An 18,711-nucleotide genomic window follows, 5' to 3' on the forward strand; every position below is an offset into this window, starting at 1 on the left:
TTGTTATTATCCCCATTTTAGAGGCGAGGAAATAAGAGGCAGAAAGGTTAACAAGTTTGCTGTAAGTTGCTCAGATAAGTGGTAAAACAAGTCTGACTTCTGACAGTGTAATTCCAGGGTCTGCTCTCCTAATAGCACTGGCCAGTGCCTGAAGAATCAGGTTAAAAAATTTACAAGGAGATAATGAAATCTTAAAAAAAAAAAAAGTAAGGACACATGAAAATAAAAAATTGAAAAAATTGACAAGAACTAAATTAATATAACTTCTCCTCCCCTCCACAAAAAAAAATCCAGCTACTAAAGATTAACCCACATAATTTTTCTGAAAATATACTTTGGGTAACCATACATCTCAGGTTGTTGTCTTTTATAGAAACAGGGAATATATGAAAAAAAAAAGAAACAGGAAATATATAACAAATTAATGCTTATAAAGATCAAGTATCTCAAAAGAAAGGTTCTGTACTGAAGTTAAAAACAAATTCCACATATAATATCCCTTGACAAAAATTTCAAACTTCTAAAAATAAAAATTAAAATTTCTTTTTTTCTATAAGCAGGCAGAAGGATGTTTTCTTGTTTTTTGTTGAAGTATCAACGGGCAAACACCGATGAACTACTTGCTTTCCATTCAACCTTATGCTAACATTAACAGACACAAGAAAGCACAAACATGCAGAGAGAGCACAAATATGTGCAAATATAGCACACATGCAAAATGCAAGAGTTACCTGCAAGCCCATTAACCTCTCCATGTGCATAGGCAGACTCATGTAAACCTGTTCATCCAAGAACATAGCACTATCCCTTCCACACACAAAAACTCACTCCCACAAACTAGTTTTTAGAGAATTTTTATTCACATATAAAATAACTATTAATAAGGCATAACTGTCAACAGAGGGATTTTAACAACAGACTAATGTTCACAAACCCACTTGATTCCTAGGATTTATCACATTCATTTTACATATGAAGAACTGTACAAAAATGAAGCATTTTTCCCTATGTGAAAGTGCTAATAAATGACAAACCCAGCTCTTTAATACTTAATTTGTAACCTCTTACTATTATACTTAGCAAGGCTGCTGAAACAGTACTGTTCATGTTCAACTACAAATAACTGTCAGACACTATGTAGTGGCTCAGGTTCCCAAACACTTCATAAAGTAACTGTCTTTCTTAATGTTGGAGATATTATAATCTGTGAAACTAAAATAAAGAGAAGGAACAAAAATCTAATGGAGCACTTAACTAACTGTACTGGTAAGTTTCTGTAATTTTTGATGAGCAGTTTGCATAACCTTAAAAACTGTTCTTATTAGGAGATGGCGTTGTGGTGTGGTGGATTAAGCTGCTGCCCTCAAGGCTAGCAGGCACGCATGCTTTACAAGTCCTGGTTTGAGTCCCGGCCTACTCCACTTCCAATCCAGGGGGTCCAAGTCCTTGGGCCCCTGCCACCTGTGTGGGAGACCCAGAAGAAATTTTATGGCTCCTGGCTTCGGTCTGCCCTTGCCCCAGCCATTGCAATCATTTGGGGAATGAACCAGAAGATGGAAGATTTCTCTCTTTTTCTCTAACTCTGCCTTTCAAATAAACAAACAAATCTTTTTTAAAAAGTTCCTATTTGATCTCTTAAATTTTTAAAAGCAGAGAAAATTGATAAGACATTTTCAGTTCTATTTAATTTAAACATGAGAGTTTGCTGGATAAATAATATGTTTTTTAAACTTACCACGTAATGCCTTTGATTCCAAAGAGATAATTTAAAAATCTCCAGACTGTTACCTAGTAGGTTCATAAAAAGTTTTTCCCTTATTATAAGTATATTGTAAAATATAAAAAGTTAACCAAGTGCTAGAACAGAAGGGCCACTCTTACTGAAATTAAAGCTTTACTTTAAAAAGGAAGAAACTTTACAAAGGAAACCATGTCAGTAACACTTAGCAATCACATTTGGTTGAAAGACAAAAACATCTCCAATCATGTCATTGTACTGCTCCACAATGTTCCATTTAAGAAAATTTATCCCATTAATGAGGTTTATTGGGGAGATAAACAATCAAAACATGATACTTCCTTCTTTCCACTAAAGGACTTAAGAATAGTAAACCTATCCTTTTCAACTTTATTAAAATTAGAACAGTAAAACAGAAAAACAAAAAGCCCAAACAACTCTACACTATTATTACTCACAATCCCTCTGGGAGAAAGAGAAAGCTTGCTCACTGATGACTATAAAACAGTAGCTTCCCTAAGTTCATAGTTTTTCTGTAACATCATCTATTGGATGAGTAGGCATCCATATAGGCTTCCCAATCACCTCTATGGGTCTTGGGATCCAGGGGAATTGATATTAATATGATATATTTGCTTTGCTATGAATACTGAAGTTATTTTTCAAAAACATTAAGTGTTTTTTGAGAGAATGAGAGAGAGAGAAAGTCCTTCTATGTACTGTAATGGCCTGTAATGGCCAGGGCATGGCTGGGCCTAATCCAGGAGCTGGGAACTCAGTCCAATTCTTTCTACATGGGTGGCAAGAACCCAATCACTTGAACTATCACTGCTGCCTCCCAGGGTCTGCATTAACAGAAGCTGGAGTCCAGAAGTTGATTTTTGCATTGAACCTGGGTACTCCAATAGAGGATGCAGGCATCTTTACCCAGCCCTAGTTCCTTGTCTTTAAACCATGAATCCTTGTGCCAGCATCCATAAAACAGTAACTGGCTAACACTTTCAGGTTGTACATAGGACAAAATCAAATCAAGACAGCTGAGAAGATGTAATTTATTCTTTGTCTCACTAGAAGACAGAAGAATCTTAATGGAACAATCTAGAAAAATACTGAAGAGGGTAAGCTAGGATGACCGAGACAAACTGTTCCATTTTATTTAAATTCCCAGGATTCATCCTTCACCTATGCTAATTCACCCAGGAGTGGTAGGCCCTATCTGAGAGAGAGGAAGTAGCTTTAACCATGAAAGAAGATGGAAACTATTTTTGAAGATTGAAAAGTATTTGTTTACTTAAAGAAACCACAGAAGTTTAAGAGTGATCAGATTCTTGTTTTACTACCAAAGGTAGAAGAATTTCTCTCTGAAAATTGAGTAAGGACAGAGGGAGCTAATCATAAAGTATTTTTGTGATTATCCTTTAAAAAGCAGAGTAGGGTTGAATTGTTCCAACAGGGTTCATGAGACACATGGCCAACAAGGCCTAAAAGATTTACCATCTGGCCTTTTATAGAAAAAACTTATATCATGTACAGTATGTATCAGTAGTTAGTATATTGCTTCCTTTGATTGCTAATTAGTATGTCATTGGATTAATATAGTATATTTTGCTTATCCATAGTAAACATTTGGAAATTTCCAGTTTTTGGCCATTATGAATAACGCTATCTATATTCATCAACAATTCTCAATGTAGACATGTGTTTTCATTTCCTGTATAGTTCCTAAGACTGGAACTGCTCAGCTGTATGCTAAGCTTCTGTTTAACTTTTGAAGAAACAAACTGTTTGCTAAAGTGGTTGTACTATTTTAAAATAGCAATACAGTTGGAGAGTTCCAGATCCCTCAAATCCTTGTCAACACTTGGTATTACCTTTGTTTTAAATTGGTCATTGTAGTTGGTTTGTTAGCTGTATCTCACAGGTTTTTAATTTATGTGTCTAATGCCTAATGATATTAAGCAACTTTGGGGTAGTCATTTGCCATTTACCTCTCTTCTTTGGTGAAACACTTCTAGTCAAGTAAAACACTGACTTGCTCATTTACTTGACTTACTTAATTTCCAAAATTTCTTATATAATCTATAAATAAGCCCTTTATCAAATACATGATTTAATATTTCTTCCAGTCTGTGGCTTGACTTTTCATTCTCTTATTGGTGTCTTCAAATGTAAATGCTAATTTTAATCCAGCTTTTATCACTCTTACCCTTGGTGTTGTTTCTAAGAATGCCTTGCCAAGTGAAGATCTGCTATAAACTTTTTGATTTTAGGGCTTATATTTAGGATTAGGATCCATTTTGAGTTAATTTTTCTGAATTAAACTAACAGAATTAAGCCTTTTTTTTCTTACAAAAGGATATCCAGTTATTCTAGCATCAATTGTTAGAAAGACTGTCCTTTCCAACTGTGTTGACACTGTTGTCAAAAATAAACTGACCACATATATAAGGGTTATTTCTGGACTCACATTTTTGTTCTATTTATCTACATGTCTTCCTTTATGGCAATATTACCATAACTAAATTAATACAGATTTACAGAAGTACTGAAATAGTGTACTATAATTCCACCAAATGCTTTTGTTTCTAAAATTATATAGGCTACTTGAGGTCCTTTCCATTTCCATATATACAAAGATTACCTTGTCAATTTCATCCAAAAATCAAATTGCAACAAAACAAAAACCCTGAAATTTTAATAGAGATATCAAGGAATCTACAATTTGGATAAAATTATCATCTTACTACTAATAAAATTAATTCTTCCAATTCATGAACAAGGTAGTCTTCCCACTTATTTGTATCATTAATTTCATCCAGCAACATTTTCTTTTCAGTAAATAATTTTGCATTACTCCTATTAAATTTATTTCTAAATATTTTAATCCTTTTGATGCAACTATGAATAATATTTTATAATGTTTGTAGTTAAATACATATAAATATGATTGATTTCTATATATGTTCTAGTATCCTGAAATATAGCTGGACTATTAGTTCTAGTTATATATTTATGTATTCCCTACTAATTTCTACATGTTAACTGAATAAAGGCAGTTTTGCTACTTTTACAATCTGAATCAGGAAGTATTCCTTCTTTTATTTTCTGAAAGAGTTTGCGAAGGAGTAATATTATTTCTTCTTAAAACATCTGATAAAATTAATCAAATCTGACCCTGGGTGTGTGTGGGTGGGTGGGGGGAGGTAGACATTTTTAAAAATTAATTCAATGTCTTTATTCCAAGTTTATTCATATTTCTATTTGTTTTTAAATAATTTTGGTAACTTATCTGTCTGGGAATTTGTGTCTTTCTAGGAATATGTCTATTTCATCTCAATTGTCTAATTTGATGTCAGAATTATACATAATATTCTTTCATAATAAGTTCTACCAAATTGGTAGTGATGCCATCTCTTTCATTCCTTTTTTTTTTTAAATTTATTTAATTATTTGAAAGTCAGAATTACACAGAGAGAGGAGAGGCAGAAAGAGAGAGAGAGAGAGAGAGGGAGAGGGAGAGGGAGAGGGAGAGAGAGAGAGAGAGAGAGAGAGAGTCTTCCATCCAAGGGTTCACTCTCCAACTGGCCGAAATAGCCGGAGCTGTGCCGACCTGAAGCCAGGAGCCGGGAGTTTCTTCCGGGTCTCCTATACGGGTGCAGGGGCCCAAGGACTTGGGCCATCTTGTACTGCTTTCCCGGGCCATAGCAGAGAGCTGGACAGGAAGTGGAGCAGCCAGGTCTTGAACAGTCAAAGAGCAGGCAACTATGTGGGATGCAGGTGCTTCAGGTCAGGGTGTTAACCTGCTGTGCCACAGCGCTGGCCCCTGTTTCATTCCTAATACCCCTACTTTACTCCTCTGTTTTCCTTTTGACCAGAGTAGTTACAAGTTTGTTGACTCTGCAAAGCCCTTCTCATTTTATTGATTTTTCACAAGTATTTTTACTTAGTTTGTTTCTACTATATTCCTCATTATCCCTGCTTGCTATTGGTCTGGGTGGCTATTTTTTCTAGTTTCTTGAGATGGAAGTTTAGGTAAATGATCTGAGACTTTTTTCTTCTTTCTCATATAAAATTTATATATAGATTTTCCTTGGAGCATTGCTTTAGCCGCACACAAATTTTAATAAGCTGAGTTTTCATTTGCATTCAGATAAGAATGTATTAAAATCTACCTGTGGTTATTATGAAACTATTCTTTAACGGCTAAGATTTTTTTCTGCTACATGAGTTCAATCTTTTGAAATCTATTGAGACTTACTTCATTGTCCAGCATACAGTCTAACATAGAGAATGTTTCAAATGTGCTAAAAAGAGCATGTATTATGCAGTTACTAGATAGTTTCTAATATTTGCTAGTTAGCTCAAGTTGATTTTGTTTTTGAAATCTTCTATCATCTTGCCTATCTTCTGTCTAACTAGTTGAGGATGGGATGTTGAAATCAATTACTACTGCAGAACTGTTTCTTGTCCTTATAGTTTTTGCTTCAGGCACTTTGTAACACTTGTTATGCATATGCATTATTGATGCGTATAGATGTGTATAGATGCACACACATTAATCACAAGTATGTCTTTCTTACATACTGACTTTCGTCATTAGGCAATGTTCCTAACTGTCTTCAGTAGTACATCTTGTCTTAAGGTCTATTTGGCCTGATATTAATAACTCAATGCTCTCTTGGCATTTTTGTTTTCTTTGTGTATCTTTTCTCATCATTTTACTTTCAACCAATTTATGTCTTTGAATATATGGTCAGTGTTTCAAAGATAGCATGTAGCTAAGTGCTGTTCTTCCATTTTATTTTTTAAAGATTTATATATTTGACAGGCAGAGTGAAAAAAGAGTGAGAAAGGGAGAGAGAGAGTGATCTTCCACTTGTTAGTTTACTCCCCACATGGCTGCAATGGCCAGGACTAGTCTAGGCCAAAGCTAAGAGTCTTAACTCCATCTAGATCTCCCACATGGGTGGAAGGGACCAAGTACTTGGGCTGTTTGCCACTGCCTTACTAAACACATAAGCAGGGAGCTGGACCAGAAGCAGAGCAGCAAGAACTTGAACTGGCATTCCAATATATGGTGCCAGCATTGCAAGGAAACTTGCTATACCACAATGCTGGCTTTATCTTTTTTTTTTTTTTTACTTCATTTTGTCACTGTTTGCCTTTCAAGTAGAAATGTTCAAATCATCCACATTTAATGAAATTACTGATATAGCTAGATTTACACAGGCTAATTTCTTATTTATTTCCTATTTGTGTCACATTTTTTGTTCCTCTTCTCCTTTACTGCTTTCTTTTGTGATATTTTTGGTGTACCATTTAATTCCTCTGGGTTTAATATTTTTGGAATTATTTTCTCACCAACTTAGAAATTGCTATAGCAGATTAAAAAATATATCTTTATTTATCACAATCCTCAAAATAATACACACTTCAGTAAAACAGAAATTACATTTCAATTTATGTCCATCTTCTCACATCTCCCTGCTATTGTCACAGATATTTCATTTATAGGTTATATATCTAACAAAGCAATGTTATAATATTTATGCCAGCACTGTGTCTTAGCAGGTAAAACACAGTGGGTGCCAGTTTGAATTCCAGCTGCTTGACTTCTGATCTAGCTCCCTGTTAATGTGCCTGGGAAAGCAGCAGAGGATGTTCCAAGTTCTTGGGCCCCTGCATCCACATAGGAGACCCAGAAGAAGCTCTTGGCTTTTGGCTTTAGCCTGGCCCAGCTCCAGCTGTTGCAGCCATTTGGGGAGTGAATCAGTGGATAGAAGACCTCTCTCTGTCTCTGTCTCTGTCTATCTGTAACCCCACCCTTCAAACAAATAAAATAAATGTTTAAAAAAAGAAAAAGAAAATGCAGGGCTTCCTTATTTAAAAAACTATTAAAATTTTTGGAAAAGACCCCAGAAGCATAAGCAATTAAAGAAAAATTCAAAAATGGGATTATATTAAGCTGCAAAGCTTCTGTACTGCCAAAGAAACACTCAGCAAAGTGAAGAGTCAACTGACAGAATAGGAGAAAATATTTGCAAACTATGAAACTGATTAGGATTAATATTCAGAATCTATAAAGAGCTTAAGAAACTCAACAAAAATAAAACAAACAATCCAGCTAAGAAATGGGCAAAGGACTTGAACTCTAGTCTATCAACTGATGAGTGGTTAAAGACATTGGGGGAGGGGGGCACTGGGACCATGGTACAGTAGGTTAATCCTCTGCCTGAGGCACCAGCATCCCATATGGGAGCTGGTTCTAGTCCCTGTTGCTCCTCTTCCAATACAGCTCTCTGCTACTGCCTGAGAAAGCAGCACAAAATGGCCCAAGTGCCCAGGCCTCTGCACCCATGTGGGAGACCCAGAAGAAGCTCCTGGCTCCTGGCTTCTAGCTTCAGATTGGCTCAGCTCTGGTTGTTGCAGCCAACTGGGGAGTGAACAAGTGGATGGAATAGCTTTTGCTCTGTCTTGCCCTCTCACTGTCTGTAACTCTACATCACAAATAAATAAAATCTTTAAAAATAAGAAATTATGGTATATTTACAACTATGGAATACCACACATTGGTAAAAAAATTAAATCCTGTCTTTTGCAACAAAATAGATATAACTGGAAACCATTATATTTAGTGAAATAAGCCAGTTCCCAAAAGAAAGATACCATATGTTTTCCTTGATCTGTGATAACTAATAATGTGCCTAAAATGTAAAGTATAGGAGTAAAACTGACACTTTGAGATTCAATGAGCATTACAACCGTTGTCTTTACTATTGAGGAACAATGTTTTTTTCTTCATACTATTTGTTGAACTATGCTTAGTGTAGGGTTAATCTTATGAGTATAAAGTAAACTGAAAATAGATCTTTGTGAAAATTAAAAGTGGGACTAGGAGAGGGAAGAGGAAGAGGGTGGGAATGCTGGTGAGAGGAACAGTAGGGTGGGAAGTATCACTGTTCATAAATCTGTATATATGAAATACATGAATTTCATATACCTTAAATAAAATTTTTTTAAAGATTTATTTATTTGAAAGACAAGAGTAAAAGAGAGATTAGAGATAGGGAGAGAAAAAGAGCGAGATCTTCCATTGGTTTCACTCTCCAAATGGCCACACACAGCCAGGGCTGGGTCAAGCAGAAGACAGGAGCCTGTAACTCCACCTGGGTCTCCCACATGGAGGGCAGAGGCCCAGCAGAGTAGTCAGTACTCAAACTGGTGCTTCCACATGAGATGCCGGAGTCTGAATTGCAGCTAACTTGCCACACCATAACACCAACCCCTCCTTTAATCCTCTAAACAGTTTCCTTTAGTTCTTTCAAAATTTTATAATAGCTGCTTTGATGTTTTTATCTGCTAAATACAACATACCAAGATGCTTATCAGTTGATATGGTTTCTACATTTTCCTGAATATGTGCCACACCTTTTTGCCTTCTATGCATACCTCCAAACTTCTTTTGAATAGACACTTTAGATAACATACTTTACCAACTCTAGATTCTGATTTTCCTCCTGAAGTTTTTTTATTTTAATTGTTTGTTTTAGTAACTCAATATCCTATAAGTCTGTATGTGCCACCACTGTCTCTACTCCATTATTTTAAGTCTAGATTTTAAAAGCCAGCCTTACTCTTGGTGTTAAGTCAAAGACTAATTAGAAGTTTTCCCCAAACATTTGAAACCAGTAAGGATTTCACTTCTTATTGTTATAATCTGTATTTGGCAAGATGAGCACATTCAAAATTCAGGTCTTTTACAAATTTGTGCCCAGCTTCATTTCTACTACCCCTGTTGAATCTCCACTGAATCTCTACCAAGACACAACTGATCAAGGATGGCTTGGGTCCACCTTGTTTTCTGCTGTGCATGTCCACAGCCTCCTGTCAACTAGGGCTGTGTAGGGAACTTATCAAGACCCATGAACTGTCTATGAAACCCCACTAGTCCATAAGTCTGCTGCATGGCCCAAACCGGATTATAACCTCACACTGGTACAGTCATGGGGCCTCCCAGTTCACTTGCCCCTAAGATTATTATTTTAACCTATAATATATCATATCAAACGATCCTTCTGCAGTTCAGGTGGCAAAGCTGTTGGTTTTCAAAGCCTGCCTAATCCTGGTTGAAATGCTACACCAACAGAGCTGGGAATGAGGAAATGGGGAGGCAAAGAGCAACAGAAAAAACACCACAAACTTATTACTATTCTCACCTTAAGATCACTAGTTTAATGAATAAAGATCTCAATGTTTATTATTAATTTCCAGAGCACTGAAACAGTGGTTTTTATAAGTTTTGTCCAATTTTACAGTTGCTTTCTGGGGAGAATCCCATCAATCATTCCTTCTTAACAGTGTGTATCATGTGTCACTGTAGTCTAGTTACAGTACAACTGCATCAAATCTTGGCAATGATTTTGAGAATATACTTAATTATGAGACAAAATTTCAAGTTCAATTTTGTTATTCACATCCTATGCTATGTGTGGCTATTTTAGGCTTAATTTCATTTCTTTTTTATTGCTACTGGGAAAAACCGATCTTGTGCGTGTGTTTGTGGGTAGGGTAAAAAGGAGTCACGGATTACCCACACTTGTAACATAAAGCAGCTACAAAAAGTTATACAGAAATAGGCAAAATCAGGTTTATAAATTGTATTTACTCAGACTGACACAATATATAAGGGTACCTCAAAAAGTCTATGGACCAACAGAATGGGAAAAAATATTAGCTACCTATCCAACAAAGGATTAATATCCAGAATTCATCAGCAAGTTAAAAACTCAACAATAAAAAAAAAACCAACCCAGTTAAGAAATGGGCAAAGGAATTCAATATAAAGTTCTAAAAAGAAGCAAATACAAACAACCAACAAATATATGCAAAAATGGTCAATATCATTAGCTGTCAAGGAAATGCAAATCAAAACCACAGTGAAATATCACCTCATCCCTGTCAGAATGGGTAAAACCCAAAAGATAGAAGAGTAATAAGTGCTGGTAAAGATGTGGAGAATGGTGAATACTTACACGCTGTTGGAGGGAAGGTAAATTAGTGCATCCACTGTGGTAAACACAGTGCAGATTTTTAAAAATACTAGAAATAGACTTGCCATATGATCCAGCATTCCCACTTCTGGGTATATACACAAAATACAGAAACACACTGTATCAGAGAGATATCTGCAGCACCATATTTATAGCAGCACTGCTCACAACAGCCAAAGTATCAGTGAAGGTGTCCCTGATCAGATGAATGGTTAAAGAAAATGTGGTTTATGTTTATACATAATGGAATAGTATTCAGCCATTAAAAAGAATAAAATTCTACTATTTGCAGCAAAATGAGTGCAACTGGAGGACATCGTCTTGAGTGAAATAAGGAGGAAACAGAAAAACAAATATCATGTTATCCTTTATATGAGGGAACTAAAATATATAAAAAAAATCAAAAACAAGAAAGAAATGCCTCTGTGTATCCATATCGCTGCAAATACACTTTTTTCCAATTTTGTTTTACACCTTTGTCAAGCTAATGGTTAAGAATGTTGTATTAGGGGCCCGTGCCGTGGCTCACTTGGTTAATCCTCCAACTGCGGCACCAGCATCCCTTATGGGCACTTGGTTCTAGTCCCAGACGCTCCTCTTCCAGGCCAGCTCTCTGTGGTGGCCTGGGAGGGCAGTGGAGGACGGCCCAAGTGTTTGGGCTCCTGCACCCGCATGGGAGACCAGGAAAAAGCACCTGGCTCCTGGCTTTGGATTGGCACAGCGCCAACCATAGCGGCCATTTGGGGAGTGAACCAATGGAAGGAAGACCTTTCTCTCTATCTCTCTCTCTCACTGTCTATGACTCTACCTGTCAAAAAAAAAAATAGCAAAAAAAAAACCAAAACCAAAAACAAAAAAAACCCAAGGCTGTTGTATTACTATTGTTTTTAATGTTCTGCAATTACTTTGAAATTTTATGCATATGTATGAAATAGTCATTTTTCCATTTGATAAAGCCCTTGCCTATACTTTCACTAACCTAGGATCTTTTTACTCCTTTACTGTAATGTAAATTAAAGATATTTTACTAAAGAAAGTGTTTGTGAGAAAATATATTCAAACTTTATTTTAGTGCAAAGAACTTTGAAATCCATGCATATGGGGGCCTTTAAAAAGTTCATAGACTGGCTGGTGCTGTGACGCAGCAGGTTGAAGCCCTGACTTGAAGCGCCAGCATCCCATATGGGTGCTGATTCTAGTCCTGGCTGCTCCTCTTCTGATCCAGCTCTCTGCCATGGCATGGGATAGCAGTAGAGGATGGCCCAAGTACTTGGGCCCCTGCACCCACGTGGGAGACCTGGAAGACGCTCCTGGCTCCTGGCTTCAGATCAGTGCAGCTCCAGCCATTGCAACCATCTAGGGAGTGAACCAGCAGATGGAAGATCTCTGTCTCTACCTCTCTCTCTGTCTTTCAAATAAATAAGATAAATCTTAAAAAAAAAAAGTTCAAGGAAAATATATATTGTGAAAAGTTATGCATGGATTTCAAAATTTTCCTGTACCAAACTAGACTTATCTTTTAATTCTACTTTTCTACAATCTTTTTGAAGTAGCATAATGCATATATGAAAATGATACTAAAAGGTCTGCAAATTATGGTAATGAAAAACATTTCAAAGAAATGTTGAAGGTTACTCTGGAGAATAAAAAACTGCATATTGCTAGCATTTTAAATATTTAGAATTAATATTTTTCAGAAGGCAGAGTAAAAATAAGGTAGCATAATTCTGAGTTAAATATATGCAACCCATTTCACGACTTAAGCTGAATCAACTCAACTGATTCTCTTATAAAGTAGTGATCATTACATACATAAGGTATGTATATATCTTTTAACAGTGTTTATACCAGAGACAGATTGAAAATAAACACAAAGGAACGCAATTCTTGGACTCTGAAAGATGTAAGGGTAGGAAAAATAAAAACGATATTCAGAAAGTAGTAATACAGTCTGCTAGGACCTAAACAGGTTGTAGACAAGAAACAAAACTAACTTACCTCTTTCAGTTGATCAGCACTTCCCCATGATGCAGAACGCTGATGTGACCTCTTTTCTGTTCCCTCTTCTGCCCAACAGCTAGGTGTCTTTAAAACAAGAGAGGAAATATAAAAAAATAAGTAGCTGTGTCTCTATCCCCTTATTTCAAGCAACTGAAATATATTTCAAATTCTTAAGACACACTAGTTAGGGAGCTATACCAAAATTGTTTAAAAATGCTAAGATTTTCATAACCATATGAAATGTCCAAAACATGTCATATTCTAAATTAGATATGATCAACCAAGGTTATCACCTTGCTTAAAACATTTGATATCTTCACATAAACACTATTTTTTATTTTATTTTATTTTTGACAGAGTGGACAGTGAGAGAGAGTGAGAGAGAGACAGAGAGAAAGGTCTTCCTTTGCCGTTGGTTCATCCTCCAATGGCCGCCGCAGCCTGCACACCTCACTGATCTGAAGGCAGGAGTCAGGTGCTTCCTCCTGGTCTCCCATGGGGTGCAGGGCCCAAGCACTTGGGCCATCCTCCACTGCACTCCCGGGCCATAGCAGAGAGCTGGCCTGGAAGAGGGGCAACCAGGACAGAATCCGGCGCCCCGACCGGGACTAGAACCCGGTGTGCTGGCGCTGCTAGGCGGAGGATTAGCCTGTTGAGCCGTGGCGCCGGCCTCACATAAACACTAGTAACAAAGTTACCAATCCAAAGAGAACTGTGGATATTTGAATATTGGTGCTTAAAGAGAAGTGTCAAACTAAATATGAAATGGTATTTCATGCCACAATGGTATAACATGCCACAAGAAAAACAGGACTAGCTTGGGAACAGTGGAATTATAGATAACCGACAATAGCTAAGACCTGGAACCAACCCAAATGCCCATCAGCAGTAGATTGGATAAAGAAATCATGGGACATGTACTCTATAGAATACTGTACAGCAGTCAAAAACAATGAAATCCGGTCATTTGCAACAAGATGGAGGAATCTGGAAAACATTATGCTGAGTGAATTAAGCCAGTCCCAAAGGGACAAATATCCTATGTTTTCCCTGATTGGCGACAACTAACAGCACCAAAGGGGAAACCTGTTGAAGTGAAATGGACACTATGAGAAACAGTGACTTGATCAGCCCTTGTCCTGACTGTTGATGTACAATGTAATACTTTATCCCTTTTAGTATTTTTTTTTGTTCTAGTACTATTGGTTGAACTCTGTAATTAACACACAATTATTCTTAGGTGTTTAAATTTTAACTGAAAAGTGATCCCTGTTAAATGTAAGAGTGAGAATAAGAGAGGGAGGAGATGTACAATTTGGGACATGCTCAATCGGACTTGCCCCAAACGGTGGAGTTAGAAACATGCCAGGGGATTCCAATACAATCCCATTAAGGTGGCATGTACCAATGCCATCTCACTAGTCCAAGTGATCAATTTCAGTTCACAATTGATCACACTGACAGGTCTAAGAGTCAAAGGGATCACACAAACAAGACTAGTGTCTGCTAACACTGATAGAATCAAAAAGGGAGAGAACAATCCAACATGGGAAGCGGGATACACAGCAGACTCATAGAATGGCAGATGTCCTAAACAGCACTCTGGCCTCAGAATCAGCCCTTAAGGCATTCAGATCTGGCAGAAAAGCCCATTAGAGTATTTGAGGCATGGAAAGCCAAGACACTCTGGAAAAAAAAAAAAAAAAAAAGACCTAAATGAAAGATCTCTGCAAGTGAGATCCCAGTGGAAAGAATGGGGCCATCAAAGAAGGAGGTACCTTTCTCTGAAGGGAGGAGAGAACTTCCACTTTGACTATGACCCTGTCGGAATTAAGATCGAAGTCGGCGAACTCAAAAGGCTTCCAAAGCCTTGGCAACTCATGACTAGAGCCTAGGGAGATTACTGACGCCATAAACAAGAGTGTCAAACTGTTAAGTCAACAACAGGAGTCACTGTGCACTTACTCCTCATGTAGGATCTCTGTCCTTAATGTGTTGTCCAATGTGAAGTAATGCTATAGCTAGTACTGAAACAGTATTTTACACTTTGTGTTTCTGTGTGGGTGCAAACTGATGAAATCTTTACTTAATATATACTTAATATACACTAAATCAATCTTCTGTATATAAAGATAATTGAAAATGAATCTTTATGTGAATGGAATGGGAGAGGGAGTGGGAGATGGGAGGGGTGTGAGTGGGAGGGAAGTTATGGGAGGGGAAAGCCAATGTAATCCATAAACTGTACTTTGGAAACTTATATTTACTAATAAACGTTAAAAAAAAAAAAGAAAACAGTCAAAAACACTAAAAAAAAAAAAAAACACTGTGAAGGCTAAGACTGCATTTTGTTTATATACCTACAGTTAGAGGTTTTTTAACGGCTTTTAAAGATTCAGTGACAACATTATATGCTCAAATTTTTTTATCAAGCTCCAATTACATATCAAGTTTTGTGCTCCTTAAGTCAGCTCAGTTCTAAAGTACACAGTACTCTCTTGCACGTGGTCTTACTAATTTGAAGAACCATTTCTTATTTTTAAGTTTTCACAGTAGACATGTAATAGCTACTTTTCACTGAATGAATTCTGACCTACCAGGAATCCTTCACTGAATTTCAGAGACCTGTCCTGTTCTTGGGGTTATTTCCACCATCTGTATATCATTTCCTTCCAATTGCTTAATCAATTGTTGGTACTAAAAATAATGACTTTTTCTGCCCACTGAATTCAGTATTATTACATTTAAATCTGCTGACAATAAGATACGGATTCTAAATACAAATGAGGCTAACATTTATCAGCATCTGTTATGTCCTAGATACCATCCAAGAAGCTTAAATGGATTATTGTATATAATCCTCATTGCAATAGGCACTAGAATTATCTCCCCAAGAATTCCAATAACTCAGAAAACTTATCACTTTGTTTATACTGTTTCCCAACAATATGGTACCCCTTATATCATTCATTTATTCATTAGTTTATACAAAATAGCTATTAATACCTTGAGAAGTTTAATGTTTACTCTCTTATAACTTAACGATGACTTAATTCTAAACTGTAATCTTAATTCTATAATATTAACACTTAATTTATACTTCTAACACACACACATGCATTTCTCATTAAATGCAACTTAATACTACCACAAGATTTCCAATGGAAAACTGACAGATTATGAAACAGAACAAGCTGAGAACCAATGTACCAGACAACAAAGGTCAGGGAACCAAAGTAAGAGCAACTATCAGAAATAAATATGACCTATTTCACAATTTTACTTAAAGCAAGCTTAAAGGGCAAAGGTATGGAGAGTAGATGAAGAAAAACAGGTTAATTCTGTTATCAGTTACATGTTTCTCTTTAAGGTAGGAAAAGTGAAAGTTAACAGGAGTATTTGAAAGGTCCTTCACTACATATCTTTTACTTTTGATCCAAATGAACACATCACCTCTTAAAATTAATAAGTAGAATTCTCAATTCCTGGTAATTTTAGAGACAATATTTAAAGTTGATAAATAAAATATTAAATATTTGAGTCATGGACTAAAATGTTTTCATCAATGCAGCTGAATACAGCCCTTTAGGAACCAAAAATGTTACTTCATAAAACAGTAAAATGACTATTTTGATGGGAACTATTCACCTTTGGGATTCTATAATACTCTGTCTAATAATCACACAATGGGTGACAGTAAAGGTGATTGTGTATGCATTTACTTAGCAGCCAGTAAGGAACAAGCTCCATAGTAACAATTTAGGGCCCTGGAATGCAATATAAGAGGATAAGATGGTCAAATACTAAGACTTGCTTCATTTCATTTAGTACCCCACTTCCAAAATGTTTCAGCAAGTGTGACTTTTGGTTAGGAAGTGAGTTTCAGATCAGAGAGGTGAAACTGAAAGCTCTCGTTTGTATCTATTACTACTGAGGTAAAACATCTATTCCTTTGACTAAACTCCACCCCAAACAAGTTCCTTCCAGGAACAGTGGAAAAGGTTAAGTATTTTAATATAATCTCACTAGCAAAGAATTTATGTATTTTAGTTCAGTTTTAAGACTTTACTGAATACTGGATAAAGCTAAACGCTAAATGTTAATTTCACTTTTTTTAAAAAATACACAGATTTCTAGCATATTGGGAAGATTATAAATTTCCCTAAACTTGAAGCCTGATAAAATTAAGAAAAAAATTTAAAGCTATTTAATATACTTTTTGGCATGTTTTGTATATGAATATACTCATTTGCAGAGGAGTATAATCAAAGGAATAGATAGTGTACCTCAAATAGAAAGAAATATAAATGAAAACTTCCAGTTTTACCACTCTGATTATGAAGAGAAACATCACCTCTAGATACAGAAACAAACAAAATTTTATTTAAGATCTAACCATCCATGTGTCAGTCCTCAAAGAATGTAAGTTTTTAAATCTCTGATACCACCCAAAAAAGACCAAGAGTCATGAAAGTAATTGAGACTTCTCTAAAGAGTTACAATCTTAAAACATATGAGGGATAGTAAGATTCATATATAAAATTCTTTCTGACCCAAGTGACAGATAATTCAGATATTTACATCATGCTAGAGCACAGAGGAAGTGAATCTTGCAAAATCTTTCTAAGAAGCAAGTATAACACTAACCTAAGGATTATACTGAAAAGAGAAAAAAATTCAGACTTTATTTCTGAATATTAAATACTAACACTTTGTTTGCCATTGTGTATTTAAAAACCTCATTAACTAATAAGATTTATTACATAAATATTATCATGGAACAAATATTAAGTTATCTATTAAAGAAATTCATCATGTATAAAAAGTGAATCAAAATGTATCCCATTTCTGACTAAAATAAGAAAAAGAAAAGTCAGCAAAACAATCACATGTGTTTGACATATGCAAAGTACAATATATCATATCCAGTAAATAAACTACCATCAGAGTCAAGAACAAGTCCAGAGCATCCACTAAAACAACCATCAACTTCCATTGTTCTAGCTCCCTGCTTTGGTCCAGCCTGTCCCAGTTGTTGCATGCATTTGGGGAGTGATTCACTGAATGAATCACTCTCTCTCCCCATATGCCTTTGTGTCTCTCAAATAAAAAAAAATTAATGGAAAAAGCAAGTCAGAAATATGATATAAAGTGTGATTCCATCTCTATGTATCTTTGTTTCAAGAATTTATTCCTGGGGCCAGTGCTGTGGCCTGGAGGGTTAAGCCTCCACCTGTAGTGCTGGCATGCCATATGGGTGCTGGCTGGAATCCGAGCTGCTCCAATTCTGATTCAGATCCCTGTTGATGTGCCTGGGAAAGCAGCAGAAGATGGTCTGAGTGCTTGGGCCCCTATGTGCACATGGGGAGACCCAGAAGAAGCTCCTGGCACTGGTCTGGCCCAGCTTCGGCTGTTGAGGCCATCTGGGGAGAGAACCAATGGATCGAAGATTCTCTCTCTCTCTCTCTCTCTATTTCCGCTTCTCAAATAAATAAACTTTTTTAAAAAAGAATTTATTCCGTAAGATTTAGAAAATTCTTTAAAACACGTACTCCCCCAGAAAACTTGTTAATGATTAAGGAACCAACCCATGAGTCAGTAGCTATTGTTCATGCACTTCTCAGTTACATGGATTATTATCAATATGTATTATAAAAAAAAAAAAACTAAATACAACCTAAAAGTATGTATCTGAGTATTTCTTTTAATTTAGAAGAGTTAAAAATATTCTGAGTTACTGGAAGGGTTACAAAGGTATCACCAAGCATCACTCTAAGAAGTAAGAAGCTTAGAGATTTTATGAGGCGTTATAATAGGATGCTGACTTAGGGGTTGTGTCTGGAAAAATCCAATGTGAAAAAATCTGTGTTTAGGCAAATGATCCTTTTCTTTTCCAAATTACTTATAAAAACATTACATCTA

General features: G+C 36.1%; 1 protein-coding gene across 2 annotated transcripts in view; it reads right to left on the reverse strand.

Annotated features, from left to right (window-relative positions):
* The window catches only part of GLCCI1 (glucocorticoid induced 1), a 114,926-nt gene that overhangs the window by 46,933 nt on the left and 49,282 nt on the right, over window positions 1–18,711 (reverse strand). For both annotated transcript variants that reach the window (XM_017344466.3, XM_017344467.3), the window contains exon 3: window positions 12,787–12,873. In XM_017344466.3, coding sequence (XP_017199955.2) covers window positions 12,787–12,873 — 87 coding nt within the window. The remainder of the gene's footprint in view (window positions 1–12,786; window positions 12,874–18,711) is intronic.

This window comes from Oryctolagus cuniculus, chromosome 16 (assembly GCF_964237555.1).
Source record: "Oryctolagus cuniculus chromosome 16, mOryCun1.1, whole genome shotgun sequence".
Lineage (NCBI taxonomy): Eukaryota > Metazoa > Chordata > Mammalia > Lagomorpha > Leporidae > Oryctolagus > Oryctolagus cuniculus.